Source organism: Cyclopterus lumpus, chromosome 11 (assembly GCF_009769545.1).
Source record: "Cyclopterus lumpus isolate fCycLum1 chromosome 11, fCycLum1.pri, whole genome shotgun sequence".
In the NCBI taxonomy this organism is placed as follows: domain Eukaryota; kingdom Metazoa; phylum Chordata; class Actinopteri; order Perciformes; family Cyclopteridae; genus Cyclopterus; species Cyclopterus lumpus.
Window position 1 is genome coordinate 19,538,081 of NC_046976.1, and position 27,500 is coordinate 19,565,580.

At 45.9% G+C, this 27,500-nt stretch overlaps 2 protein-coding genes across 5 annotated transcripts in view; both read left to right on the forward strand.

The window, feature by feature from the left end:
• The first annotated feature begins 5,944 nt into the window (after window positions 1-5,944).
• On the forward strand, window positions 5,945-24,313 carry slc2a3a (solute carrier family 2 member 3a). Its single transcript, XM_034544863.1, has 10 exons — window positions 5,945-6,430; window positions 11,912-12,019; window positions 13,238-13,398; window positions 13,818-14,058; window positions 14,175-14,337; window positions 16,851-17,038; window positions 17,770-17,874; window positions 18,009-18,107; window positions 19,339-19,542; window positions 20,380-24,313. Exons 1-10 carry the CDS (start codon window positions 6,419-6,421, stop codon window positions 20,707-20,709), a joined length of 1,611 nt encoding a protein of 536 aa, XP_034400754.1. The 5' UTR covers window positions 5,945-6,418; the 3' UTR covers window positions 20,710-24,313.
• Window positions 24,314-25,200: 887 nt separating this feature from the next.
• LOC117738741 (polyhomeotic-like protein 1) overlaps window positions 25,201-27,500 on the forward strand; it is a 10,642-nt gene continuing 8,342 nt past the window's right edge. The window contains exons 1-2 of one of the 4 annotated variants that reach the window (XM_034544836.1): window positions 25,201-25,379; window positions 26,638-26,765. In XM_034544836.1, coding sequence (XP_034400727.1) covers window positions 26,643-26,765 — 123 coding nt within the window. In that variant the 5' untranslated portion in view covers window positions 25,201-25,379; window positions 26,638-26,642. The remainder of the gene's footprint in view (window positions 25,380-26,637; window positions 26,766-27,500) is intronic. The other 3 variants (XM_034544837.1, XM_034544834.1, XM_034544835.1) reach the window with 3 other exon arrangements.

A 27,500-nucleotide genomic window follows, 5' to 3' on the forward strand; every position in this document is an offset into this window, starting at 1 on the left:
GAGGAGGAGGAAGAGGAGGAGGAAGAGAGGAGGAACAGGAGGAGGAGGAAGAGGAGGAGGAGGAGCAAGAGGAGGAGGAGGAAGAGGAGGAGGAGGAGGAGGAAGAGGAGGAGCAGGAGGAGGAGGAGCAAGAGGAGGAGGAGGAGGAAGAGCGGGAGCAGGAGGAGGAGGAGCAGGAGGAGGAGGAGGAGGAAGATGAGGAAGAGGGGGAGGATAAGGAGGAGGAGGAGCAGGAGGAAGAGGAGGAGCAGGAGCAGGAGGAGGAGGAAGAGGAAGAGCAGGAGGAGGAGCAGGAGCAGGAGGAAGAGGAGGAGCAAGAGGAGCAAGAGGAGCAAGAGGAGGAGGAGGAGGAAGAGCGGGAGCAGGAGGAGGAGGAGGAGGAGGAAGAGCAGGAGCAGGAGGAAGAGATGGAGGAGGAGCAGGAGCAGGAGGAGGAGGAGGAGCAGGAGGAGGAGGAGGAGGAGGAAGAGGAGGAAGAGGAGGAGGGGGAGGAGGAGGAGGAAGATGAGGAAGAGGGGGAGGATAAGGAGGAGGAGGAGCAGGAGGAAGAGGAGGAGGAGGAGGAGGAGCAGGAGGAGGAGGAGCAGGAGCAGGAGGAAGAGGAAGAGCAAGAGGAGCAAGAGGAGGAGGAGGAGGAGGAGGAAGAGCAGGAGCAGGAGGAGGAGGAGGAGGAGGAGGAGGAGGAGGGGGAGGAAGAGGAGGAGGAGGGGGAGGAGCAGGAGGAGGAGCAGCAGGAGGAGGAGCAGCAGGAGGAGGAGCAGCAGGAGGAGGAGGGCTGAAGGGGCTCGTGGGGCGTGGATCTCTATTCCTGTATCTTTGGAGTTTGGTTACAGGCGGCCGGTTCACGTGAGGAGACGGTTAAATGTTTACGCTCCCCTGATGTAAAGATATATACACACAAAATGAAGTAATTACATTTTGATTTGTTTTAATCAATAAAAACTGGGAAAGCAGAATTTGCTGAACAGGAAGGAAAACAAGTAACACAGTAAAATTACATAAATGAGAAGAAGAAGAACCGCAAGAAAATAAGAAATAAGAAACAAATGCGTATTGAGAAAAATGAAAAAAATGTCTTTTATAAGCAGGTTTGTTTGGGCAGATTTTACCGGTGAACTTGCTTTAATTCAATTAAATTAAAATCAATATTAACATAACAAAAACATGACATTACGACTGTGTGTGTGTGTGTGTGTGTGTGTGTGTGTGTGTGTTCATAATATCATCAGTGGGCGGCTGTTTTAATTTCGCGATGCCTTTATTTCCGTGTGGAGGAGTAGCGGTTGCCGTGGTAACCGATTAAAGCCTGTGTCGTAAGAATATTGATAAAATACACAACTCGGTAAAATAATTTGTGTTGTTATTTGTCTCATTGTTGTTGTTGTTGTTTTAGGTTTGTGTTTGTCCTCTACTGTCCTCAGAAAAAGGTTATAACTAGGTCCACTTACACATCATCATCATCATCATCTTCATCTTCATCATCATCATCATCATCATCTTCTTCAGCATCTTCGTCATCTTCACCATCATCACCATCGTCTGCGTCGCCCTTGGGTGCAGGGTTCCGTCTGCACGTGTACCTCCTCACACTGTCCACCAGATGGCGGCGCTGCCTCTTCAAACGCCACTCGAAGCGTAATTTACCCAACATGCATCGCGAGTGTGCAGCCCCCTGCAGATTGGAGGGGGGAGGGGGGGGGGGTTCTGCTCCTTTGGTACGTTGTTTATTAATAAATAAATAACAAAATGTATATTTAGAACACGTGCAGTGATCTGTGAGGTTAAAGGTTGATTACAACATTGTTATTATTTTTAATAATTGCTATTTGCAACGAGTTGATTGTTGATTTAAAACCGTCGCTGTCACTTACCTAATAATTTTATTTAATATTTTTTAATAGTGACGTGAGCGTTTTTAATATTTGATCCGTTAATGCGAAATACACATTCGGTTGATCACAATTAAAGGTCTTGTTAAAGAATACATTGAAGATAGAGGAGAAGATCCAGAACTAGAGGAGCGCTCCATTCGACAACCGGACCAGAAGGTGTTTCTTCTCGTGTCACGCCAACTCCTTCCAGAGCAACCTGACTTTACCCAAAGGGTGGAGGTCATCTTGATGTCCTTGTCCTCTTTCCTCGTCCTCTTTCCTCGTCCTCTTTCCTCGTCCTCTTTCCCTGTCCACTTTCCTCGTCCTCTTTCCTCGTCCTCTTTCCTCTTCCTCTTTCCTCGTCCTCTATCCTCGTCCTCTTTCCTCGTCCTCTTTCCTCGTCCACTTTCCTCGTCCTCTTTCCTCGTCCACTTTCCTCGTCCTCTATCCTCGTCCACTTTCCTCGTCCACTTTCCTTGTCCTCTTACCTCGTACACTTTCCTCGTCCTCTTTCCTCGTCCTCTTTCCTCGTCCTCTTTCCCTGTCCACTTTCCTCGTCCTCTTTCCTCGTCCTCTTTCATCGTCCTCTTTCCTCGTCCTCTTTCCTCGTCCTCTTTCCTCGTCCTCTTTCCCTGTCCTCTTTCCTCTTCCTCTTTCCTCGTCCTCTTTCCTCGTCCTCTTTCCTCTTCCTCTTTCCTCGTCCTCTTTCCTCGTCCTCTTTCCTCGTCCTCTTTCCTCTTCCTCTTTCCCTGTCCTCTATCCTCGTCCTCTTTCCTCGTCCTCTTTCCTCGTCCTCTTTCCCTGTCCTCTTTCCTCTTCCTCTTTCCTCGTCCTCTTTCCTCGTCCACTTTCCTCGTCCTCTTTCCTCGTCCTCTTTCCTCGTCCTCTTTCCTCGTCCTCTTTCCCTGTCCTCTTTCCTCGTCCTCTTTCCTCGTCCTCTTTCCCTGTACTCTTTCCTTTTCCTCTTTCCTCGTCCTCTTTCCTCGTCCTCTTTCCTCGTCCTCTTTCCTCGTCCACTTTCCTCATCCTCTTTCCTCTTCCTCTTTCCTCGTCCTCTTTCCTCGTCCTCTTTCCTCCTCCTCTTTCCTCGTCCACTTTCCTCATCCTCTTTCCTTTTCCTCTTTCCTCGTCCTCTTTCCTCGTCCTCTATCCTCGTCCTCTTTCCTCGTCCTCTTTCCTCGTCCTCTTTCCTCTTCCTCTTTCCCTTTCCCTGTCCTCTTTCCTCGTCCTCTTTCCTCTTCCTCTTTCCCTGTCCTCTTTCCTCTTCCTCTTTCCTCGTCCTCTTTCCTCGTCCTCTTTCCTCGTCCACTTTCCTCTTCCTCTTTCCTCGTCCTCTTTCCTCGTCCTCTTTCCTCGTCCTCTTTCCTCCTCCTCTTTCCTCGTCCTCTTTCCTCGTCCTCTTTCCTCGTCCTCTTTCCCTGTCCTCTTTCCTCGTCCTCTTTCCTCGTCCTCTTTCCTCGTCCTCTTTCCTCTTCCTCTTTCCTCCTCCTCTTTCCTCTTCCTCTTTCCTCGTCCTCTTTCCTCGTCCTCTTTCCTCGTCCTCTTTCCTCGTCCTCTTTCCTCGTCCTCTTTCCCTGTCCTCTTTCCTCTTCCTCTTTCCTCTTTCCTCGTCCTCTTTCCCTGTCCTCTTTCCTCTTCCTCTTTCCTCGTCCTCTTTCCTCGTCCTCTTTCATCGTCCTCTTTCCTCGTCCTCTTTCCTCGTCCTCTTTCCTCGTCCTCTTTCCCTGTCCTCTTTCCTCTTCCTCTTTCCTCGTCCTCTTTCCTCGTCCTCTTTCCTCTTCCTCTTTCCTCGTCCTCTTTCCTCGTCCTCTTTCCTCTTCCTCTTTCCCTGTCCTCTATCCTCGTCCTCTTTCCTCGTCCTCTTTCCTCGTCCTCTTTCCCTGTCCTCTTTCCTCTTCCTCTTTCCTCGTCCTCTTTCCTCGTCCACTTTCCTCGTCCTCTTTCCTCGTCCTCTTTCCTCGTCCTCTTTCCTCGTCCTCTTTCCCTGTCCTCTTTCCTCGTCCTCTTTCCTCGTCCTCTTTCCCTGTACTCTTTCCTTTTCCTCTTTCCTCGTCCTCTTTCCTCGTCCTCTTTCCTCGTCCTCTTTCCTCGTCCACTTTCCTCATCCTCTTTCCTCTTCCTCTTTCCTCGTCCTCTTTCCTCGTCCTCTTTCCTCCTCCTCTTTCCTCGTCCACTTTCCTCATCCTCTTTCCTTTTCCTCTTTCCTCGTCCTCTTTCCTCGTCCTCTATCCTCGTCCTCTTTCCTCGTCCTCTTTCCTCGTCCTCTTTCCTCTTCCTCTTTCCCTTTCCCTGTCCTCTTTCCTCGTCCTCTTTCCTCTTCCTCTTTCCCTGTCCTCTTTCCTCTTCCTCTTTCCTCGTCCTCTTTCCTCGTCCTCTTTCCTCGTCCACTTTCCTCTTCCTCTTTCCTCGTCCTCTTTCCTCGTCCTCTTTCCTCGTCCTCTTTCCTCCTCCTCTTTCCTCGTCCTCTTTCCTCGTCCTCTTTCCTCGTCCTCTTTCCCTGTCCTCTTTCCTCGTCCTCTTTCCTCGTCCTCTTTCCTCGTCCTCTTTCCTCTTCCTCTTTCCTCCTCCTCTTTCCTCTTCCTCTTTCCTCGTCCTCTTTCCTCGTCCTCTTTCCTCGTCCTCTTTCCTCGTCCTCTTTCCTCGTCCTCTTTCCCTGTCCTCTTTCCTCTTCCTCTTTCCTCTTTCCTCGTCCTCTTTCCCTGTCCTCTTTCCTCTTCCTCTTTCCTCTTTCCTCTTTCCTCGTCCTCTTTCCCTGTCCTCTTTCCTCTTCCTCTTTCCTCTTTCCTCGTCCTCTTTCCCTGTCCTCTTTCCTCTTCCTCTTTCCTCTTTCCTCTTTCCTCTTTCCTCGTCCTCTTTCCCTGTCCTCTTTCCTCTTCCTCTTTCCTCGTCCTCTTTCCTCGTCCTCTTTCCTCCTCCTCTTTCCTCCTCCTCTTTCCTCGTCCTCTTTCCTCGTCCTCTTTCCCTGTCCTCTTTCCCTGTCCTCTTTCCTCGTCCTCTTTCCTCGTCCTCTTTCCTCTTCCTCTTTCCTCCTCCTCTTTCCTCTTCCTCTTTCCTCGTCCTCTTTCCTCGTCCTCTTTCCTCGTCCTCTTTCCTCGTCCTCTTTCCCTGTCCTCTTTCCTCTTCCTCTTTCCTCTTTCCTCGTCCTCTTTCCCTGTCCTCTTTCCTCTTCCTCTTTCCTCTTTCCTCTTTCCTCGTCCTCTTTCCCTGTCCTCTTTCCTCTTCCTCTTTCCTCTTTCCTCGTCCTCTTTCCCTGTCCTCTTTCCTCTTCCTCTTTCCTCTTTCCTCGTCCTCTTTTCCTGTCCTCTTTCCTCTTCCTCTTTCCTCTTTCCTCGTCCTCTTTCCCTGTCCTCTTTCCTCGTTTGAAATAAAGAAATACATTTAAAAATGAAAATAAATAAACTAACTTTATTGTCATTGTGCAGATTTACTGAGCCAATAAAATGCAGAAGTGGGAGGAAAACAACAACACAAATTGTTGTGGAGCTTTTGGTTACATCACATGATCTTCATCCATGTTGACTCTAACCCCTGAAATCATGAAATCTTCTGGAGGCAAGAAACAGACCAATGTTTCCCGATAACATTGATTGCATCACCTCCGTGACGTCACCTGACTGCTGTCACGGCCTCTGTGTCACGAGCAGGTCACGAGACGGGAGGAACTGCAGCGAGAGCTCCATCGATACGAGGGTCGGATTTTATATACATCGATGTGGACGGTGGCCTCGTGCTGGGGGGGGGGGGGGGGGGGGATTCTACAACTGGAGCATCATCTGAGCTGCGCCGCGTGACCCGTTGCCTCAGCAACGTTGCATCAGCATCCGCCGCATCATGCATCACCCGGCAGCTGCTTGTCAAGGTCGCCGGCGTGAGGCATCATGGGAAGAGAGAGGGAGGGGCTTGAACATCCCTCACGACCCTCTATATGAGCCCCCCCCCCTCCCCCCTCCTCCTACCGCGCATGCGCCCGCGCTTTCGTCACAAGCAACCGAATAAAGGCTGCAGCCATAATAGGACATGGATGATGAGTCACGGAGAAGCGGAGGGGCGGGGCCACATCGCTGCATCCCAGCGTACTCGTTTTTGATAGGTTAAAGGAGTGGAGAGAGAGAGAGGGGGGGTGGGGGAGGGGGGGGGACCAAATAAAAATAAATAAAAAATAAACATTTACGTGTGTGACGAAGAGAAGCGCGCGAGGGAGGTGCTCTGCTGCAGCTCACGAGCCTCCTCTTCGCATCAGTTGATCACGACCGCATCACCGGGGACCGAAAGAGGACCGAAAGAGGACCGAAAGAGGACCGAAAGAGGACCGAAAGAGGACCGTGAGATCCTGGACTTCAGGGCTTTAAACGCGTGATCTCCATCGGCGGCGAGAGGGGCTGGAGGACGTTGTTCCGGCACCACGGACAGCGCCTAGTTCCAGGGGTGTTTCTTTTCCTGCAGCGGAGAGCGCCGGCGGGCGGGGTCCAGCGAAGCTCTTCTTCTTCTTCTTTTTCAACCACCACCTGAAGATCCGTTTGCTGCACCCTCGTCAAGGACGTCAGAAGATGGAAGGACAGGCAAGTGGTGCTCCTTCTTCACGGCGTTCTGTTGATCCGGAAGTGGTTTGGTTTGGAGGTGGATTCCTTTTATTTTATTGTTATTGTTTTTAAAGGGAAAATGTAATGCAACTCTTAAACGCTCAAGAGTTCACTGGAGTTGTGAGGTGTGTGTGTGTGTGTGTGTGTGTGTGTGTGTGTGTGTGTGTGTGTGTGTGTGTGTGTGTGTGTGTGTGTGTAAGCATTACAACGCTGCAGTCGAGATGAGGCCCATCGGGTCTCCTGTGTGATGGTTTTCAGTGTGCACGCCTGCCTCTGAGTGTGTCTGTGTTCATCGGTCCTGGTCCACTAACCAGTGTGAGGGTCAGGTCCACTAACCAGTGTGAGGGTCAGGTCCACTAACCAGTGTGGGGGTCAGGTCCACTAACCAGTGTGGGGGTCAGGTCCACTAACCAGTGTGAGGGTCAGGTCCACTAACCAGTGTGAGGGTCAGGTCCACTAACCAGTGTGGGGGTCAGGTCCACTAACCAGTGTGGGGGTCAGGTCCACTAACCAGTGTGAGGGTCAGGTCCACTAACCAGTGTGAGGGTCAGGTCCACAGACCAGTGTGGGGGTCAGGTCCACAGACCAGTGTGAGGGTCAGGTCCACAGACCAGTGTGAGGGTCAGGTCCACAGACCAGTGTGGGGGTCAGGTCCACAGACCAGTGTGAGGGTCAGGTCCACAGACCAGTGTGGGGGTCAGGTCCACAGACCAGTGTGGGGGTCAGGTCCACAGACCAGTGTGAGGGTCAGGTCCACTAACCAGTGTGAGGGTCAGGTCCACAGACCAGTGTGGGGGTCAGGTCCACTAACCAGTGTGAGGGTCAGGTCCACAGACCAGTGTGGGGGTCAGGTCCACTAACCAGTGTGGGGGTCAGGTCCACAGACCAGTGTGAGGGTCAGGTCCACTAACCAGTGTGGGGGTCAGGTCCACAGACCAGTGTGGGGGTCAGGTCCACTAACCAGTGTGGGGGTCAGGTCCACAGACCAGTGTGAGGGTCAGGTCCACTAACCAGTGTGAGGGTCAGGTCCACTAACCAGTGTGGTCAGAGAGGTGACGAATATGTATGAGGACCAAGACAAGAGGCATTGGAGTTACCATTTCATCAAGCAGGATGACGACTTAAGGATTAGTTATGTAATCTTGAATGAATGTTGGAAAGTAATGTTCCAACATTCATTCCTTCTGCAAACACAGATCGAAACGCTGTCTTTTCTGAAAAGATATAAGAAAATATATTCCTGCAAAAGCAACAGAGGAACCACTGAATTTGATGATGAAGGCTCCGACTGCAGTTTCTATTATCGCATTGGCAACAAATACATACAAATACAGCAGAATTCGATGCAGCTACAAGACGCCTCTTCCCACTCTGTCTCTGTGCACGTGCACTGTGCACGTGCGTTCACACCCTCCCTCTGGGGTCAAGGGAACGGTAGACAATCAAATTACGAGTATTGAATCTGTTTAGTGACGTCTGTGAGTTCTCTCTGGTGCTACGACGTCGGCCTGGTTCTATGTAAATGTTCCTCGTCTGGTTATGGTTCATCTTTATTAGTATTATTTGTTACTTGTTGCATGTCTGGATGTGTCTGTGTGTGTGTGTGTGTGTGTGTGTGTGTGTGTGTGTGTTTTCTCTCTCTCTAAAATACACTGAGTAGATGATGGATATCACAATTGATATGTGAATGATTGATGGATCAAGATCACGACTAACATCGCTGAAAACTCTATTGTGTAAAATATTAAGTCGTACAAAATGTAACTTAAAAGTGACGATGACGAAGTCTGGACAACCACTTCTCCTTGGAGCAGGACTTTGTGGTGGCGCTGCTTCTTTTGTTGGTATTTTATGTCTTTGTTGTTACTTTGTGTCTATTTGTTTTTACTGTGGGTCTATTTGTTGTTACTTTGTGTCTATTTGTTGTTACTTTGTGTCTATTTGTTGTTACTTTGTGTCTATTTGTTGTGTCTATTTGTTTTTACTGTGGGTCTATTTGTTGTTACTTTGTGTGTATTTGTTGTTATTGTGTGTCTATTTGTTGTTACTTTGTGTCTATTTGTTGTTATTGTGTGTCTATTTGTTGTTACTGTGTGTCTATTTGTTGTTACTTTGTGTCTCTTTGTTGTTACTGTGGGTCTATTTGTTGTTACTGTGTGTCTATTTGTTGTTACTTTGTGTCTTTTTGTTGTTACTTTGTGGCTCTTTTTAGTTGTTTTGTATTTATGTTGTTATATTTTCTCCATAGTTGTTTTTTGCACCTGTTCGTGGTCGTTTAAAGTTTCTTTGTAGTTATTTTGTTTCTCTTTGTAGTTTTGTTTCTCTTTGTAATTATAGTATTTCTCTTTGTACTTATTTTGTTTCTCTTTGTAGTTTTGTTTCTCTTTTTTAGTATTTTGTGTCTCTTTGTTATTATTCTGTGTCGCTTTGTAGTCGTTTTCAGCCTTTTTGTAGTTGCTCTTGTTTTGGACATCTGTGGCTTTGTCTCTTTAGTCTCTAGTATTCTTCTGTGGTTGTTTTGTACCTTTTTACATTGTTTGTTTTGTCATTTTGAGTCTCTTTGTAGTATTTGATGTCTCTTTGTGGTCTCATTGTGTCTATTTGAAGTAGTTTTATGATGTTGTGTACATTTTGAGTCTCTTTCTGCTAAGTAGGCGTCTCTTTGATTTACATGTTGTGGTGAAGGCACCATGACACTTTGGGCCCCTGGGCCTGAGCCCAGCAGACCCGTTCATAAATCCATCCATGCCCTAAATATAGTCTCGTAGTGTGCTATGTGTGTATTCTGCATTCATTTTCCTGTCGTGACTCGGCATCGTGGCTCGTGCTAAATATTGACGAGCTCATCAATACCTTGAATAGCCAGAAACGTTATCGAATTCATCCCCAAAAAAAACTACTCGATACATTTACCCTTCCTCCTGGTTTCACTGGAAGGAGGTCACATGTAGTCACTGAGTGAGTGTGTGTGTGCGTGTGTGTCATCTAGTGTGTGTGTGTGCGTGTGTGTGTGTGTGCATTATTATTGCAATTATCTATAGTGTCACTTTAGTGTGTGAGACCTCACCTCCAGGCTGTTGCCATGGGGACGAAGGAAGGAAGGAGGGAGGGGACGAGGGAGCGATATGGACACTTGTGGTTGGATAGAGAGGAAAAAGAGAGTTGGAGAGCAGCAAGATAACGACATTGTTTACAGATAATAAATTCGGAGCAAACAGTGGTTTTCAGGAGGTTTTCCATCGTCGTGCGTGTTGCACACGGCACCAAAATAATCCTGTTTCGTGGCGTGTTTGAGACTGAAGGCCGGGCGGCTCACGCATAAATTAGCCTGGAGCTTAATTCATCTTAATCATCTCCGGCTTGTATCCCTTTAGATTTCTGTCGTGTATTTTGTTTTTCATCGATACCTGTGTCTGATATTCGATACCTCGGATTTCATAATAATATCCTAATTAAAGAGGATTTTGAGACATTTGAACAAGGGATTAATTTCAGATTATGTTTCTCAACAGAAATGTTAACGTGTCACTAAAAAAAGCAGCGATTTGGTATTTGGCCCCGACGCTGTTGTAATCGACCCTCGGCCGAGACGTCATGTGACCAATAATGTCGACTGAGTCACTGTGACTTGACAAAAAAAACACGAGTGAGACAGAGAGAAAAGAGGAAGGGGGACGTATACAGCTGTGTGTGTGTGTGTGTGTGTGTGTGTGTGTGTGTGTGTGTGTGTGTGGGTGTGTGGGTGTGTGTGTGTGTGATAAAATATAAACCTTTTGAAGACAAAAAGCTTCTGAGATGCACAACAAGAGCAGACAACAGACCCACGGCCAAATAAATGAAGCGGCTTTTTGCTCCCGCGGGTTATTGGTCGCTCGTAAACGTCACCGGGAACGGAGGTACACTTTCATTAACCTCCGGATCCGTTACCATGGCGATGTAGTGACTGACATCCCCGTGACCATGGCGATGTCATCTATAGTGACTGATCTCCAGCTCGGTCTTTTTGCAAACTAACATGCCAGAGGTGAAAAATGACGTTTCCCTCCTCCACCGTAACTCATCATGACTCATCACAAATTCAATCCATTACTATTATTATTATTATCGTGACTCATCGGAGATGTTTGTAGAAGATAATAAATGGTAAATCTTCACACGCAACGTGCTTCCCTTTCCCCTCCATCTCCCTTACTTCTTTTACCTCAACATGAAGATAAATCAGTTTACAGTCGCTCCTTTGAATATTCCCCACTTTGACCTTCAAATCTCTCTCTCTCTGTCTCTCTCTCCCTCTGATTGGTCCTCTTTGGCCGACGCCCACGTGGCCGCGCGGTGACTCCTGAGCGTTGCAGTCTACGCTAATGTTACCTGCCCTCGCTCCCCGTCGTCTCGCCAAGGGCAGTGGCTCACCTGAGGCCCCGCTCATGTAACAGCTGCACAATCTGCCGAGTCAGCAGCGAGCCTCTTTTTCACTCCCGACGCTTTTAGAGACCTTTGACCTTCGTTGACCTCCAGTCACTCCGCTTTTAGAAGTGCAGAAGTTTTGATGGGTCCAGAGTGTACCCAGCGACCGTCCGCCCCATTGCATGCTGGGATAGGCTCCAGCTCCCCTCACGACCTTGAACAGGATGAGCAGTTTGGAGAATAGAGGAATATGTTCAGTGTTCTGACTCGTTAATCCTTTACTTAAGTTCAAATCTACGACCTTGAAACACCCGTAGTGTGTGTGTGTGTAGAATGAACATTTAGAATAGAACATTTTGAAATTGTATTTATAGTACACCAAAGGTAAACCGGGTAAAAGGTAATAATAATAATAATAGATGCCATGAAAAATAAAAAAATAAAAGTTTTGACCTTTTTTTTTAATTAATAAATGTGTATAAATGAGTCTCTGAATGCTGTGTGAACAAACCCCTCTGCATAAAGCTTCATAATATATAGTTTATATTAATAAATGTATAAATGAGTCTCTGAATGCTGTGTGAACAAACCCCTCTGCATAAAGCTTCATAATATATAGTTTTATTTACTAATAAACGTGACCTCATAGATATCACGTGAAACTTCACCACTTCATCACGGACATTGAGAGGATTATATATTGTACTACAAGTTTCATGAAATGTTAATGTTTAAATATGCAAATGAGGCGTTACGTAATGTTAACTTTCGGTGAATTCGGGAGAAGACGCAAACAGACAAAGTATTAAAATAAACAGCTTAATGTGTGTTCTGGATGACGTTATTTACATGAAAAACACGAAGAGCCGATGTCATATTGTTGTTTATGTCGACACAGTTTTATTGCCGCGGTGACTGGAAATCTCATTATGAGCTCAGATTACATGTTCATTATCTCTCTCTCTCTCTTTGTCTCCCTCCTCCACCTTTACTTCCTTCTCTCCCCTCCTCCTCCTCTTCCTCCTCCTCCTCCTCCTCCCTTCCTTGCCGCTGCAGAAGCAGGAGAAGCAGGTGACCGGTTACCTCCTGTTCTCGCTCTGCACCGCCGTCATCGGCTCGCTGCAGTTCGGCTACAACACGGGAGTCATCAACGCCCCGGAGCAGGTCGGTGGTCACATGACACGAGTGTGAACGTTAATACAGCCTGCACACCTGGACCCCAGTACACACCTGGACCCCAGTGTGTGTGAACACTCACCTGGACCCCAGTACACACCTGGACCCCAGTGTGTGTGAACACTCACCTGGACCCCAGTACACACCTGGACCCCAGTGTGTGTGAACACACACCTGGACCCCAGTGTGTGTGAACACTCACCTGGACCCCAGTACACACCTGGACCACAGTGTGTGTGAACACTCACCTAGACCCCAGTACACACCTGGACCCCAGTGTGTGTGAATACACACCTGGACCCCAGACCACAGTGTGTGTAAACACACACCTGGACCCCAGTACACACCTGAACCCCAGTACACACCTGGACCCCAGTGTGTGTGAATATTAATACAGTCTGCACATTAGAGCCTTCACACCTGAAGAGAAATGCTTCACTCTGGATTATTATAGTGGAAGATTAAAGACCTTCCTGCTGCAATACTAGTACTTACAATACTACTACTACTACTAATACTACTGCAATACTACTACTACTGCAATACTACTACTTACAATACTACTACTACTACTACTACTACTACTACTACTGCAATACAACTAATACTACTGCAATACTACTACATACAATACTACTACTACTACTACTACTACTGCAATACTACTACTTACAATACTACTACTACTACTACTGCAATACTACTACATACAATACTACTACTACTACTACTACTACTGCAATACTACTACTTACAATACTACTACTACTACTACTGCAATACTACTACTTACAATACTACTACTACTACTGCCGATACTACGACTTACAATACTACGATACTGCTACTCACAATACTACATCTACTACTGATGATACTACTACTTACTATAGTACTTCTACTGCTGACGATACTACTACTTACAATACTACTACTACTACTGCTGACGATACTACTACTCACAGTAGTACTTCTACTACTGATGATACTAGTACTTACAATACTACTACTACTACTACTACTACTACTACTGCAATACAACTAATACTACTGCAATACTACTACTACTACTGCCGATACTACTACTTACTATAGTACTTCTACTGCTGACGATACTACTACTTACAATACTGCTTTTAAATGTGTCCCCATCTTTATGCTAAGCTAAGCTAATCAGCACTTTTAAATACTCGTCCGCGCCACCAGAAACTCCGATCCTTCTTCAACGACACCTGGGTGGAGCGCTATGGGACCCCCATCAGCCCGGGGGTCTGCACCATCGTGTGGAGCGTCTCCGTCGCCATCTTCAGCGTGGGCGGCATGGTGGGCTCCTTCAGCGTGGGCGTCATGGCAAACCGGTTCGGCAGGTACGGAGCATTAAGAGTCAGCGCGGTGTGTGGAGTGCACAGGTAGAGATGTCTGTTCATCAGGGTTTACCGAGACGTACTCGATGTCTTTATGGAGGCTTTTCTTTTGTTGTTTTGACCGCCGCCATGAATGTGTCTAAGAGTTAAAGACATTTGGGGTCCAAAGTGAACACACATTTGTCTTTTTCCTACTTTTGTTTAAAACACAAACATTGTCGGAAGGAATACTTAATGTACACTTCTCTACGATTAGCTTAGCTTAGCATAAAGACTGAAAACAGCGGTAAAAAGTAGCCTGGCTCCATTTGTGATGTCAAATTAAACAAACAAGTTTAAGTTCAAGACACAGTGATTCTAGAGCAACGTACACCTGCTTCATGCCTTTATGCTAAGCTAATCGCTCGGCTCCTCCCACTCAGGCGTCGCTCCATGTTCCTGGTGAACTCCCTGGCGGTGATCGGCGGCCTCCTCATGGGCTTCTCCACCATCTGCTCCTCCTACGAGATGGTGATCGCCGGCCGCCTGGTCATCGGCCTGTTCTGCGGCCTCTTCACGGGCCTGACCCCCATGTACGTGGGGGAGGTGTCGCCTACGCCCCTCCGCGGGGCCTTCGGCACCCTCCACCAGCTCGGGGTGGTGGTTGGCATCCTGATCGCTCAGGTCAGCGTCTCCCTCGCATTCGACGGCAGACGCGATCCAGGTTTTGACTTCATAGATTGCGTATATTGCCTCTCTGAGACTTTGATCCGGCTGCTGTGGCATCCTGTGTGTTTCAGGTCTTCGGGCTGGAGGCCCTGCTGGGCTCGGCCAAGCTGTGGCCCCTGCTGCTGGCCCTCACCGTGGCCCCGGCCGTGCTGCAGTGCATCCTGCTGCCCTTCTGTCCGGAGAGCCCTCGCTTCCTGCTCATCAACCTGAAGCAGGAGGAGCAGGCACGCAAAGGTACCGCGGAGATACTTCTTCTGTGTACAAGTACACTCCTTCTACTGGAGATGTACTATTGCTTCTACTTAAAATAATACTTCTTCTGTGTACAAGTACACTCCTTCTACTGGAGATGTACTATTGCTTCTACTTAAAATAATACTTCTTCTGTGTACAAGTACACTCCTTCTACTGGAGATGTACTATTGCTTTTACTTACAATAATACTTCTTCTGTGTACAAGTACACTTTTTCTACTGGAGATGTACTATTGCTTCTACTTAAAATAATACTTCTTCTGTGTACAAGTACACTCCTTCTACTGGAGATGTACTATTGCTTTTACTTACAATAATACTTCTTCTGTGTACAAGTACACTTTTTCTACTGGAGATGTACTATTGCTTCTACTTAAAATAATACTTCATCTGTGTACAAGTACACTCCTTCTACTGGAGATGTACTATTGCTTCTACTTAAAATAATACTTCTTCTGTGTACAAGTACAGTCTTTCTACTGGAGATGTACTATTGCTTCTATTTAAAATACTACTTCTTCTGTGTACAAGTACACTACTTCTACTGAAGATATACTATTGCTTCTATTTAAAATAATACTTCTACTGACGATACTTGTACTTATATTTACACTACTACCTCTTTTACTACCAATAACCCCAATACGGCAGCTGCTGATTCTACTTGGAACGTAAAAAACACCGATAACACGACTTCTAAATGTGTGAGAAAGAAGGAAGGAAGGAAAGGAGGGGAGGGAAGGAAAAAGAGAAGGACGGAGGTAATAAAGCAAGGGGAGGATGGAGGATGAAGGAAAGGAGACATCGGGTGAGTCCCGATGAATCAGCTGCTTCAAAGAGTCCTTGAACAGGCAGAAGGTTCTGGCATCCTCTCGGGCGCTGACACACTTTCTCCTTCGCGCCGCTCGTCTGACACAAACACCGACGGAGAATCCGATCCGAGCTTCCTCGTGAACCGTGAGGGCAGCGGACGGTGTCACCGAACCCCACGGTGTCACCGAACCCGACGGTGTCACCGAACCCCACAGTGTCACCGAACCCGACGGTGTCACCGAACCCCACAGTGTCACCGAACCCCACGGTGTCACCGAACCCCACAGTGTCACCGAACCCGACGGTGTCACCGAACCCCACAGTGTCACCGAACCCGACGGTGTCACCGAACCCCACAGTGTCACCGAACCCCACGGTGTCACCGAACCCGACGGTGTCACCGAACCCCACGGGTCACCGAACCCCACCGGTCACCGAACCCGACGGGTCACCGAACCCCACGGTGTCACCGAACCCCACGGGTCACCGAACCCGACGAGTCACCGAACCCGACGGTGTCACCGAACCCGACGAGTCACCGAACCCGACGGTGTCACCGAACCCCACGGGTCACCGAACCCCACGGTGTCACCGAACCCCACGGGTCACCGAACCCGACGGTGTCACCGAACCCCACGGGTCATCGAACCCCACGGGTCATCGAACCCCACGGTGTCACCGAACCCGACGGGTCACCGAACCCCACGGGTCACCGAACCCCACGGGTCATCGAACCCGACGGTGTCACCGAACCCGACAGTGTCACCAAACCCCACGGGTCACCGAACCCGACGGTGTCACCGAACCCGACGGGTCATCGAACCCGACGGTGTCACCGAATCCGACGGTGTCACCGAACCCCACGGGTCACCGAACCCGACGGGTCACCAAACCCGACGGTGTCACCGAACCTGACGGTGTCACCGAACCCCACCGGTCACCGAACCCGACGTGTCACCGAACCCGACGGGTCATCGAACCCGACGGTGTCACCGAATCCGACGGTGTCACCGAACCCCACGGGTCACCGAACCCGACGGGTCACCAAACCCGACGGTGTCACCGAACCTGACGGTGTCACCGAACCCCACCGGTCACCGAACCCGACGTGTCACCGAACCCGACGGGTCATCGAACCCGACGGTGTCACCGAATCCGACGGTGTCACCGAACCCCACGGGTCACCGAACCCGACGGTGTCACCGAACCTGACGGTGTCACCGAACCCCACCGGTCACCGAACCCGACGTGTCACCGAACCCGACGGTGTCACCGAACCCGACGGTGTCACCGAACCCCACGGGTCACCAAACCCGACGGGTCACCGCAGAGTGTTCTGGATGATGAGTCAGCGTACTGTAAAGCTGTAAAAAAAAAAGAAGAAATAATATAAAGATGCCTTTAAGTTTGGTAGGAAAACGAGACGATGGTGATTCGTCACGTCCTTGGGTCAGATTCGTGGGGGTTAGAGGCGGTCTGTCTCCCACATTGTCTTCTCTTGTACCGCCACTAGAGGTCGCCAGATGGTCGGGATTTTCAAAATCTAAAAGTGTTGTTTTTTTTTTCATAACTTTCTTGGATTTTTCCCAGTGGATAGCTGCAAAATGTGCATTCACATGGTCGTCACTTTAAACGACTATGGGCCCCGTGTAATGGCTTTAACGTTTGCTCTCTCCACAGCGCTGGTGCGCCTGCGCGGCAGCGAAGACGTGAGCAAAGATATGCAGGAGATGAAGGAGGAGAGCGCCAAGATGGCCATGGAGAAGAAGGTGACCATCCTGGAGCTCTTCCGCTCGCCGGCATACCGGCAGCCGCTGCTCATCGCCGTCATGCTGCAGCTCTCCCAGCAGCTGTCGGGCATCAACGCTGTGAGTGAACACACACACACACACACACACACACACACACACACACACTGCTGTCAACATCTACACAACATAAATCAACATGTGCACAACGTATGCACACGTTACGGTTCGACCTAAGGTACGGTTGTACCTTACCTGAGTATTTCCATCTCTTAAGTTCTTAATCAGCTATTTGTATTGTATACTTTATACTTGCTATTAGGACAGTATAAAACCTAACATGTCACATACAACCACTAAAAATGTTGTTACATTACATTGTTTATAATGAACAATCCTTGTTTTTCTCATTTATTTTACACATTTTATTGTGTGTAATATTAGTTGTAATATACTTTGTCCATCCGGGTCAAAGAGGAAGCAAATGTCAGCTCCATCCTCCCCGTGTATCAGGGGTCAGGGGTCAGGGGTCGATTGTGCCAGATCGAACATGATTATATATGATTGGACCTTATTTAAATTGGCCCTGAATAAGAGTCACGGTAAAATGTCTTTGAATCTTTAAAAGAAATCAAAATAAAAGAAAAGAAAGAGAATAATTAAAATAAAATAAGTAAATAAATAAAATAAATAAAATAAATAAAATAAATAAAATAAATAAAATAAATAAAATAAATAAAATAAATAAAATAAAAAATTTAATTAAATTTAATTAAATTAAATTAAATTAAAAAATGTAAAACATTTTTAATAATAAAATAAAATAAAATGTTCTCTTCCATTCTCCTCAGGTGTTCTACTACTCGACCGGCATCTTCAAGTCGGCCGGTGTGAAGCAGCCCATCTACGCCACCATCGGCGCCGGCGTCGTCAACACCGTCTTCACCGTCGTTTCCGTGAGTTTCTTTTTCTGTCCGCGTGTGTCGACAATGATGATGAAGACAATTGTGGATTTATTTTTTACAATCAACGCTTTTTACCTCTTTACTTAAGATTTCATTAAACATCTTTTTTTGTGTCTGCCCTCCAGCTCTTCCTGGTGGAGAAGGCGGGACGAAGGACCCTGCACCTCGTGGGATTGGGCGGAATGGCCATCAGCGCTCTGCTCATGACCATCTCCCTCCTGCTGGTGAGTTCAGGGCCTGGAAGAAGGCGTTCACCGCGTTGGGGGGGGGGGGGACCTTTAGAGAAAGGGATCCTGTTGTGTCTCTAAGCCTGTGAGCATGTAAAGTAGGATATTGTTCCAGCTACTTGGCTTTTTTGCTCACCAGAAGTGCTCGTTTCTGGCTCCCTCTGGTGGTTGTAGACGTGTACTTCAGGGTGTCGGCAGCACAGCGTGAAATCAGAGTTGTTGGTACCACTTTGAAAAGCTGGGGGGGGGGAGGGGGGGGGGTAGCTTCTAGCTTCTTAGCATGTAATGAAACAGTCTTAAACGTAAACGTAATAATAAATATACTTAAAATATATACAAATGAAAATAACGTGCACCAATTATTTATCAGAAATGCATTCACCTTTTTAATGGGTTTCCACCAAAATAAAAAATATATACATATTTTTCCTCTTAATAATTTCCGATATTAATTTGTTGTGAGTTGCCTATTTTTTGGGGGAGATTTTTTTTTTCTTTCAACTATAGTTCCAACATACAATAAGGTAATAAACAGCACAACAGGTAAAGGTCCCTTTAACGTTCCTTTTTAACTACTGAGGAGCTTTAAACCAATCAGTACGTCGCGTTTGTCATGCCGTGTGCCTGATACTCCTCCTCCTCCTCTTCCTCATCTTCCTCTTCCTCTTCCTCTTCCTCCTCCTCCTCTTCCTCTTGCTCTTCCTCTTCCTCCTCCTCCTCCTCCTCCTCCTCCTCCTCCTCCTCTTCCTCCTCCTCTTCCTCTTCCTCTTCCTCCTCCTCTTCCTCTTCCTCCTCCTCTTCCTCTTCCTCTTCCTCTTTCTCCTCCTCCTCCTCCTCGTCCTCCTCCTCGTCCTCCTCCTCCTCCTCCTCTTCCTCTTCCTCCTCCTCCTCTTCCTCCTCCTCCTCCTCTTCCTCCTCTTCCTCTTCCTCTTCCTCTTCCTCCTCCTCCTCCTCTTCCTCCTCCTCTTCCTCTTCCTCTTCCTCTTCCTCCTCTTCCTCCTCCTCTTCCTCCTCCTCCTCCTCTTCATCTTCATCTTCCTCCTCCTCCTCTTCCTCCTCTTCCTCTTGCTCTTCCTCTTCCTCTTCCTCTTGCTCTTCCTCTTCCTCTTCCTCCTCCTCTTCCTCTTCCTCTTCCTCTTGCTCTTCCTCCTCCTCTTCCTCTTCCTCTTCCTCTTCCTCCTCCTCCTCCTCCTCCTCCTCCTCCTCCTCCTCCTCTCCATCTGAGCAGAAAGACATCCCCGTCATGAGCTACATGGCCATCATCGCCGTCATGATGTTCGTGGCCATGTTTGAGATGGGCCCCGGCCCCATCCCGTGGTTCATTGTGGCCGAGCTGTTCTCCCAGGGGCCCCGGCCCGCCGCCATGGCTGTGGCCGGCTGCTGCAACTGGACGGCCAACTTCCTGGTTGGAATGAGCTTCCCCAAACTAGTGGTGAGTCCTGGTTTGGGCTTCGTTTGGATTTCTGTTCTTGGTCTTCTTTTGTTATAATGTTGTGTTTATATGTATATATGTCTGTCTGTCTATATACAGATAAATAGATAGACAGACATACATATATATATATATATACATATATATATATATATATATATATGTATATATATATATATATATATATATATATATGTCTGTCTGTCTATCTATTTATCTGTATATATATATATATATATATATATTTAAACATATATATATATAATATATATATATATGTCTGTCTATCTATTTGTATGTATTTATATATATATTTATATATATATATTTATATATATATATATATATATTTATATATATATACTGTATAGACAGACAGACAGATAAATATATGTATATATATATTTATATATATATACTGTATAGACAGACAGACAGATAAATATATGTATATATATATATATATATATATATGTATGTCTGTCTGTCTATCTATTTATCTATATATATTTATATATATAAACATATATATATATTTATATGTATATGTCTGTCTGTCTATCTATTTGTCTGTATTTATATATATATATATATTTATATATATATATATATATATAAAAACATGTATATATATTTATATGAAGATATATATATATATATATATATATATATATATATATATATATATATATACAGACAAATAGATAGACAGACGGATAGACAGACAGACATATATTGATCTAGATATTTTCTTTAAGATCTTAAGAACTGTGAACATGTCCAAGTATTTCTGTAACTCTCTGCCTCCCCTCTCTCCTTGTCTCCTCCCCCCTTCAGGAGTGGTGCGGGCCTTGGGTCTTCCTCATCTTCATGGCCTTCCTCATCTTCTTCTTCATCTTCACCTACCTCAAAGTCCCCGAGACGAGGGGCAAGACCTTCGACGAGATCGCCCGCAGCTTCGGCGGCGACGGCGGCGGCGGCCTCACCTCCTCGTCCGTCGAGGACCCTCCGGCCAGCGCCAGCACCGCCACGACGCTCCCCGCCTCCCCGGTGAAGGAGAAGGTCCCGCTGGTGTCGGCGGCGGCGGTGGCTCCGCCTCCCGCCTCTGAAAGCACGCCCCTCCAGGAAAAAGCCAAATCCTCGGCGAATGAGAGTGTAGAGCTGTAGATTGACTTTTAATGGGCGAAAGGGGGGTTTTAAAAGCAGGAAGAAGAAACACAGATTTCAATATAAACTATATAACTGTATAATAGTTCTATACCGAACACCACAGCATCATCGGCGTAGGCTTTGACCTTTTAAAAGGTCACGCTTCTCTGCCTTCGCGGTAGCTCCTTTAGATTCTGATTCATCTTCCTTCTTTTAAAGCTCTCGCTGTACACCAGGACAGATGTGACCTACTGTACATTCCTAGGATTTAAACGTGTGTTTTTAAAAAGAAGGGAAGGAGTGCTCCTACCGGGCGTAAAGGTGCCGGTGAAGCGTCCTCCCAAACCGCCGTTTTAGTGAGTATTGTAGAGGAATATAACTTCGTAGTTTTCATCTCGTGATATTCGATTATTCGTTCATTCTCGATGTTTTTTTTAAGTGTTCTCAAATCACAAGTCTAAGAAAAAACATGGCTGTTCACGATGAGCTTTTTAGCGATGCCAAAGTACCGAACTCTCAAAATGTGTTTTCCTCTGGTGGTTAAATTCAGGGTGAGGAATTAGCAGCAGACCCCGGCATCAGGTTTATTTCTATACATTTTTTTTGGGATGTTTAATGCATGTAATCCACAAGTTCCTTCAACTTTATTTGGAGTAAGGCCGCCCCGTGCTTCTCGTTTTTATTTTAATGTCCTGCTTGTTCGTTGAGGAAGTTCAGTTCTACATTTATTTATTTATTTATTTTAAATTGGTTTAATTTCTAATTTCTAATATATAGAGGAAAAAAAAGATATGTGTTGTTAAATCTCGTGGATTGTTGCTAGGCGACGATGTCAAATATGCGTTGAACTGTTTTAACCACGTAGATGACGGTAGGGTAACGTGCAATACACACATTTTATTTTGTCGACGAAAAAAAGTATATTATTACCGTAGGAAATAGATTTTTGTATAAAGTATATAATCGTAACACACTCGCGCTAATGAGGAAATTGTGAAGACGCCAACGCGGCAGCCACAAATGTATTTTACCTGAGATCCGGCGTACACCTGCCTCATGCTGCGTTCACACCAAACGCGTTGCGAATGTTTTCCACCCATGCAAAGTCAATGCACAGACGCGAATGGTTGCAAATTTGGAAAATGTTCAACTTTGGAGAAAATTTCGCCTGACGTTGTCAATCAGCGTTGAGAAGCTCCGCCCCCCCCTGGCTGCTGCTGCTCGAGTAGCGCTGGAAGCGGAAATTATCGAGACGTAGTCGGTGAAATTCCCCGAGCTGTGTGAGCCTACGGGTGATGTTATGAACCCAGACACCAGGGCGTTAGATGTTCCGACGTTTATGGGATGTCCACAACAAGTTTCAAGCAGAACTAGTGGTTATTTCTTCCGTGGTGGACGGCGGAAATAACTTTACGGAGGCAAGCCACGGAGATAAGCCACGGCCCCTTTTTCGCGAATGATTGCGAATGACGTGAATGAACACAACTAGTCGGACGAGTAAACTGACGCGAGTAAAGTGTTGCGAATATTCGCAACGCGTTGGGTGTGAACGCAGCATTAGAGGGAGGAGTAGTATAACATGTGCAATCGAGAGGAAGAGAGGGACCGAAGGGAAGTAAGCTAATATATATATTTAATGGAGGACCAGCGTGATTTATGATTCACACGGGGAGAAACGGAGACGACGACAACCAAAAAGTGTGTCCGCGACGTTGATGATACCTGACAGTCGTTTGTTTGTTTGTTTGTTTGTTTGTTTGTTGATCGTAAACGAGGAGTGTCGTTCGTCACCCTTTAAATGAAGGACCTTCGTAAATGTTCAACGCACCTTGAATTTAACAGGTTAAGAGTTCAGTTTAGGTTTTCATCTTTCAAAAAATGAACATTTTGGTGTGAAAATCTCAGATGTGCTGACTTATTCGTGTGTTGTGAGGAGTTTAAAACATTTAATGCCCAAACGCACTGAAAGCTACTTTTTAAGACTTATCCCAACATGGAAATACCTATTTACATATTAATGCTGGAAGGCATTGTGATCCTGTCTCTGAATAATGATAAAATACGTAAAATTTTTTCATTTTTTTGAGATTCTAAGTGTTTAGTTTAAAAAAAATAATTCGTCAAAAATATTGATGACTTTTTCATTTTTTTGACATATTTTTTAAAATATATGTTGTCAAAAATATTTATAGCTTTTTTTTAATTCGAGCTATTTTGTTATTATTTTTAATAGATATTTAATCGAAATAAATTAGATTCTAAGTGATTGTTTCAGGTATTAAGTTAAAATATTGATAACGTTTTTAATTATTTTGAGCTACTATGTGATTATTTTGAGTGTTCAAAATATTGATGAAGTTGTTCATTATTTTAAGATATTAAGTGATTATTTTAAAGTATTTGAGTTTCTCATCATTTGAAAAATACATCCATGTGAATTGAATAGTATTGCGTCACAATCGGAGGCTTCCGGTGCGTTTGGGTCCGAACCGTCGGCCATGTTGTCTTCACGTATTCACCACCAACAGTGTGTGTTTGTTTGGTGTGTAACGTGTAACACAAAGTATATTTTATATATTCTGCAGTGACTGTAGTGGTGAAAATAGCTTATTAATTTAATATACGTTGTTATTTATTCATTGGGCTTCGCTGGCAACATTGTTGCCTTGTTTTAAAACGCCGATTGAAAATAGTTTTCACTTGTTTTTTGAGAAATGTATTTCCCACAGTGGGGGGAGGGGTGGGGGGGGGGGGGGGTTATTATGGGAGTCATGGCGTCCTTGTGTGTGTGTGCTGTATCTGTGCATGAAGCCTCCTGCTGGTGTTCAGTGTTGCTCCTCGCTTCTTTATGCACACGTGCAGAACTCAAAACGCTCCACTTCCCCGATACAAAGACAGGAGATTATTCCTTTGCACATATGTATTAAAAAGAAAAGAAAAAAAAGTGTAGTATTTATATGTTGACCTGCATGGTCACACGTGTGCGTGTGTGCGTGTGTGTGTGTGTGCGTGTGTGTGTCGCTTCTGTCTCCTCTCACATCTTAGACTACACACTCAGAGCGGGTAGATTTATATATTTTTTTAAATCCCAAAAAGTCGTTGTATTCCACAGGCTGACGACGTGACCTTTTGACCTTTTGACTCGACCCTGAATTTAAATACCTATCCGCCTTCATCTTCTTCCGCCGTTGCAAAAGCTTCTGCATCTCGACCCGGCTCTGGTTTAAAAAAAAAATGAACCCCGTTGTCTCGTCTCCCAATCGACGCGCTTCGGTTGTGCGATCGTTGTCTTTGTGTCATTTGTCGGTCGCGGCGTTGTCGTTGTGTGCGCACATGTTTTCGGGGGTATCGTTACTGTAAGTCTGCTATTTGTGCCTCACTGCAGCTCACAGACTGTTATTCACTGTGTGTGTGTGACCGGTGCTGTGACTTTACACACAAACAACCACACACTCTGGTACCTTCAGGATGTGCTAACGTGACTCTGCTGATGACTTCTGGGGGATTTAACTGTGGAATATTCAGGCTTCATGAACACGTTTCTCTGTTTCTGTCTCACCTGTGTTTGTATTGTACATAGCGGATATGATGTTGTTCAATAAACAAAATATTCATCACGTCACGACACTGTGGTGTGAATGTGTCTATGAAGATCTCTCTCTTTAGGATTTTATGAATGACTTCTGGCTGTGTTGACGGTGAGTAAAACACCATAGTCCAATTGTGGAGTTGCATTGTGGGACATTTTTAAGATGCAGAACTTTTTTCGGAGTTGGGCCCAAAAAAACTACAATTCATAATATTTTCCACTGCAGCATTGAATGTTATGATCCATCGCACAGATATTTAATAAAAACCTTCCTAGACATCGGAGGCCCTGTCGCCTCATGCATAATGAAAATACACTCTTTTTTTGGGGGGTATCTGATATGATGTTGAGATGTTCTCGACCGGTATACTTAAATACCGACAAATATGTGTGGCTTGAACACATTTAAACATCCTTAAATGCTCATTTATTTACTGACGATAAGCCAGATAGCATATGGTTTTCAAGGTATTTAAAATAACAAACCTTAAACCACCTTTAAGCCAAATTGGGATTTAAAGGCAAATGTAGGCATTTTAAAACTATTGTTGAATGGCTCTGAATCTCTTATGATTTTGCTTTTTATTATACAATTTGTTGATATTAATCAAACATTATTTAATAGGTATTATTACAGTTTTTTGTAGATCTTTTTTAATTTATTTAGTTGTACATACAGTTATTTTTATTATATTAATATTAACTATTTTTAGGCTAATCTTGGAACATTGGTTTGGTGTAAAAAAAACAATAAATAAATACAATAAATAAATGTGCACATTAGGAGGAGAAGGGGTTCTGAAGGGGGTTCCCAGAGGGGTGGGGGGTCCGGGTCCGGACCCCTCCGGGTCCCGGTCCTGCTGCCCCGTCATCCCGTCGCGCCGGAAAAGGAAGAGCAGAGAAAAAAAGAGAAAGAGAAAGGAGGCGTGGCCTCCAACGACACCATCAGCTGCAGCTTCATGCAGAGCAGTCGACGCGCCGCTGCGGCCGCCCTGCAGAACACAAGCGACTCACGCGGAGCTCCGGGCCCCGTCGGGCCGCCTGGAGTCAGCGGGCAGCCGGTGCACCGGGAGGCGGAGACAAAACCCCGGACCTGACGGTAAGCGCGGAGCCCCCCCCCCTCCCCCTCCCCCTCCCCCCCGGTAACGGGACCAGACAGCGGCGGGCTAACGGGATGCTAAGAGGAGTAGCCTCCGGGGGAACATGGAGGGGGGGACGGCGGCTCGCGGACACCGGCACCGTGTCGGTTCATCATCATCATCATCATCATCATCATCATCAGCTGATGCATGCGAAAGAGGAAGCCGCGTGTGTGTGTGTGTGTGTGTGTGTGTGTGTGTGTGTGTGTGTGTGTGTGTGTGTGTGTGTGTGTGTGTGTGTGTGTGTGTGTGTGTGTGTGTGTGTGTGTGTGTGTGTGTGTGTGTGTGTGTGTGTGTGATTAAATGGATACACCAGATAGGCCCACAATAAATCCAGATGTCAAAAAACAAGGAAGAAGAAAATAGATGTGTGTGTAAATATATACACACACATATAAATATATACACACATTCACTGTAGACCTTCAAAGAAGGAACGTGTTTTTAATTCTCTGATATCTGTTGTGGTGCGATCAATGTTTTATAGATTATCTTATCATCAATGTCGGCGATAAAGAAAAGTCGAGCGTGTGTTTGACGTAGAAAAAGTGTCAGAATGACGCGGTTCGTGTGCAGAGCACAAATTTAAATTCAAAGGTTCAAAGATGTTTGTTTTCCTTGTGCATTTATTTCTATGGAAGCTAATATCGACCGATATATTATAGAGTTATTATTTTTAAATTCGCAGATACTTATATTGCCGTCATCTCTCAAAGTGTTGCATCATAAGTAACATTAATACCTCGTTGTAAATCACCAACTAACCGGCTGTTTGGCTCAGGCACGTTTTTTAATTCGTTGAAGTATGAAGTTCATGTAAACTTTTGATATTAGAGAAGAGAAATCTTCCCACGATGCAGAAATATAAACAAGATTTACCGACTCGCTTGGTTATAAAACACAAGCGTTTAACGACGTGTCAGAAGAAAGCGCTCGCTAGGTTTAGGGCGTCCGTCAGGAAAAGTGACGGCTGGTTTTTCATCAGAGAAAGTGTGTGTCTGTGTGTGTCTGTGTGTGTCTGTGTGTGTGTGTGTGTGTGTGTGTGTGTGTGTGTGTGTGTGCGTGTGTGTCTGTGTGTGTCTGTGTGTGTCTGTGTGTGTCTGTGTCTGTGTGTGTGTGTGTGTGTGTGTGTGTGTGTGTGTGTGTGTGTGTGTGTGTGTGTGTGTGTGTGTGTGTGTGTGTGCGCGTTTGACTGATGGACCGCTCCTCTCTCCTCAGCAGCCATGGAGACGGATGGAGAGCAGAACCAGCAGGGGGCCTCGACCAATGGGAGCGCTGCATCTGGGACGAGCTCCCGCCCCTCTCCAATGAATTCCATGTCTCTGTATGAAAGACAAGCGGTGCAGGTAGGTGTGTGTGTGTGTGTGTGTGTGTGTGTGTGTGTGTGTGTGTGTGTGTGTGTGTGTGTGTGTGTGTGTGTGTGTGTGTGTGTGTGTGTGTGTGTGTGTGTGTGTGTGTGTGTGTGTGTGTGTGTGTGTGTGTGTGTGTGTGTGTGTGTGTGTGTGTGTGTGTGTGTGTGTGTGTGTGTGTGTGTGTGTGTGTGTGTGTGTGTGTGTGTGTGTGTGTGTGTGTGTGTGTGTGTGTGTGTGTGTGTGTGTGTGTGTGTGTGTGTGTGTGTGTGTGTGTGTGTGTGTGTGTGTGTGTGTGTGTGTGTGTGTGTGTGTGTGTGTGTGTGTGTGTGTGTGTGTGTGTGTGTGTGTGTGTGTGTGTGTGTTTTCAGGCTTTCACTCCACCCAGATTGGTGCTTTTTTTCTCTCTTGACAACAGAGATAAAAATGCATATTTCTAAATCTTCTGTGCCAAGTTATGGATCCTTTTTTTTTTGTTTTAGCGGAATCAAATATAGGGTTTTTACGCGTATCATATTTTATTTATTTATCTATCTGTTTCCGGTATTGACAGCTGATATATTTACTCCTCAGCACAGCGACCTTCAAGCAGAGGGTGGCCTGCATCTTTTTTTCTGCCCCTATTAATAATAATGATATTTTTACTTTAATCCAATTGCACCTTTCATAACACGAGCTTACACATGTCAAAATAAAACATAATTAGGAGGGGAGAGATGGTGTTGATGGAGG

Excerpts from the sequence above, each read along its gene's own strand:
- slc2a3a (XM_034544863.1), top strand. Across the intron at positions 13,399-13,817 it reads ATGGCAAACCGGTTCGGCAG|GCGTCGCTCCATGTTCCTGG; the intron begins GTACGGAGCATT and ends CCTCCCACTCAG. Across the intron at positions 18,108-19,338 it reads TGACCATCTCCCTCCTGCTG|AAAGACATCCCCGTCATGAG; the intron begins GTGAGTTCAGGG and ends CCATCTGAGCAG.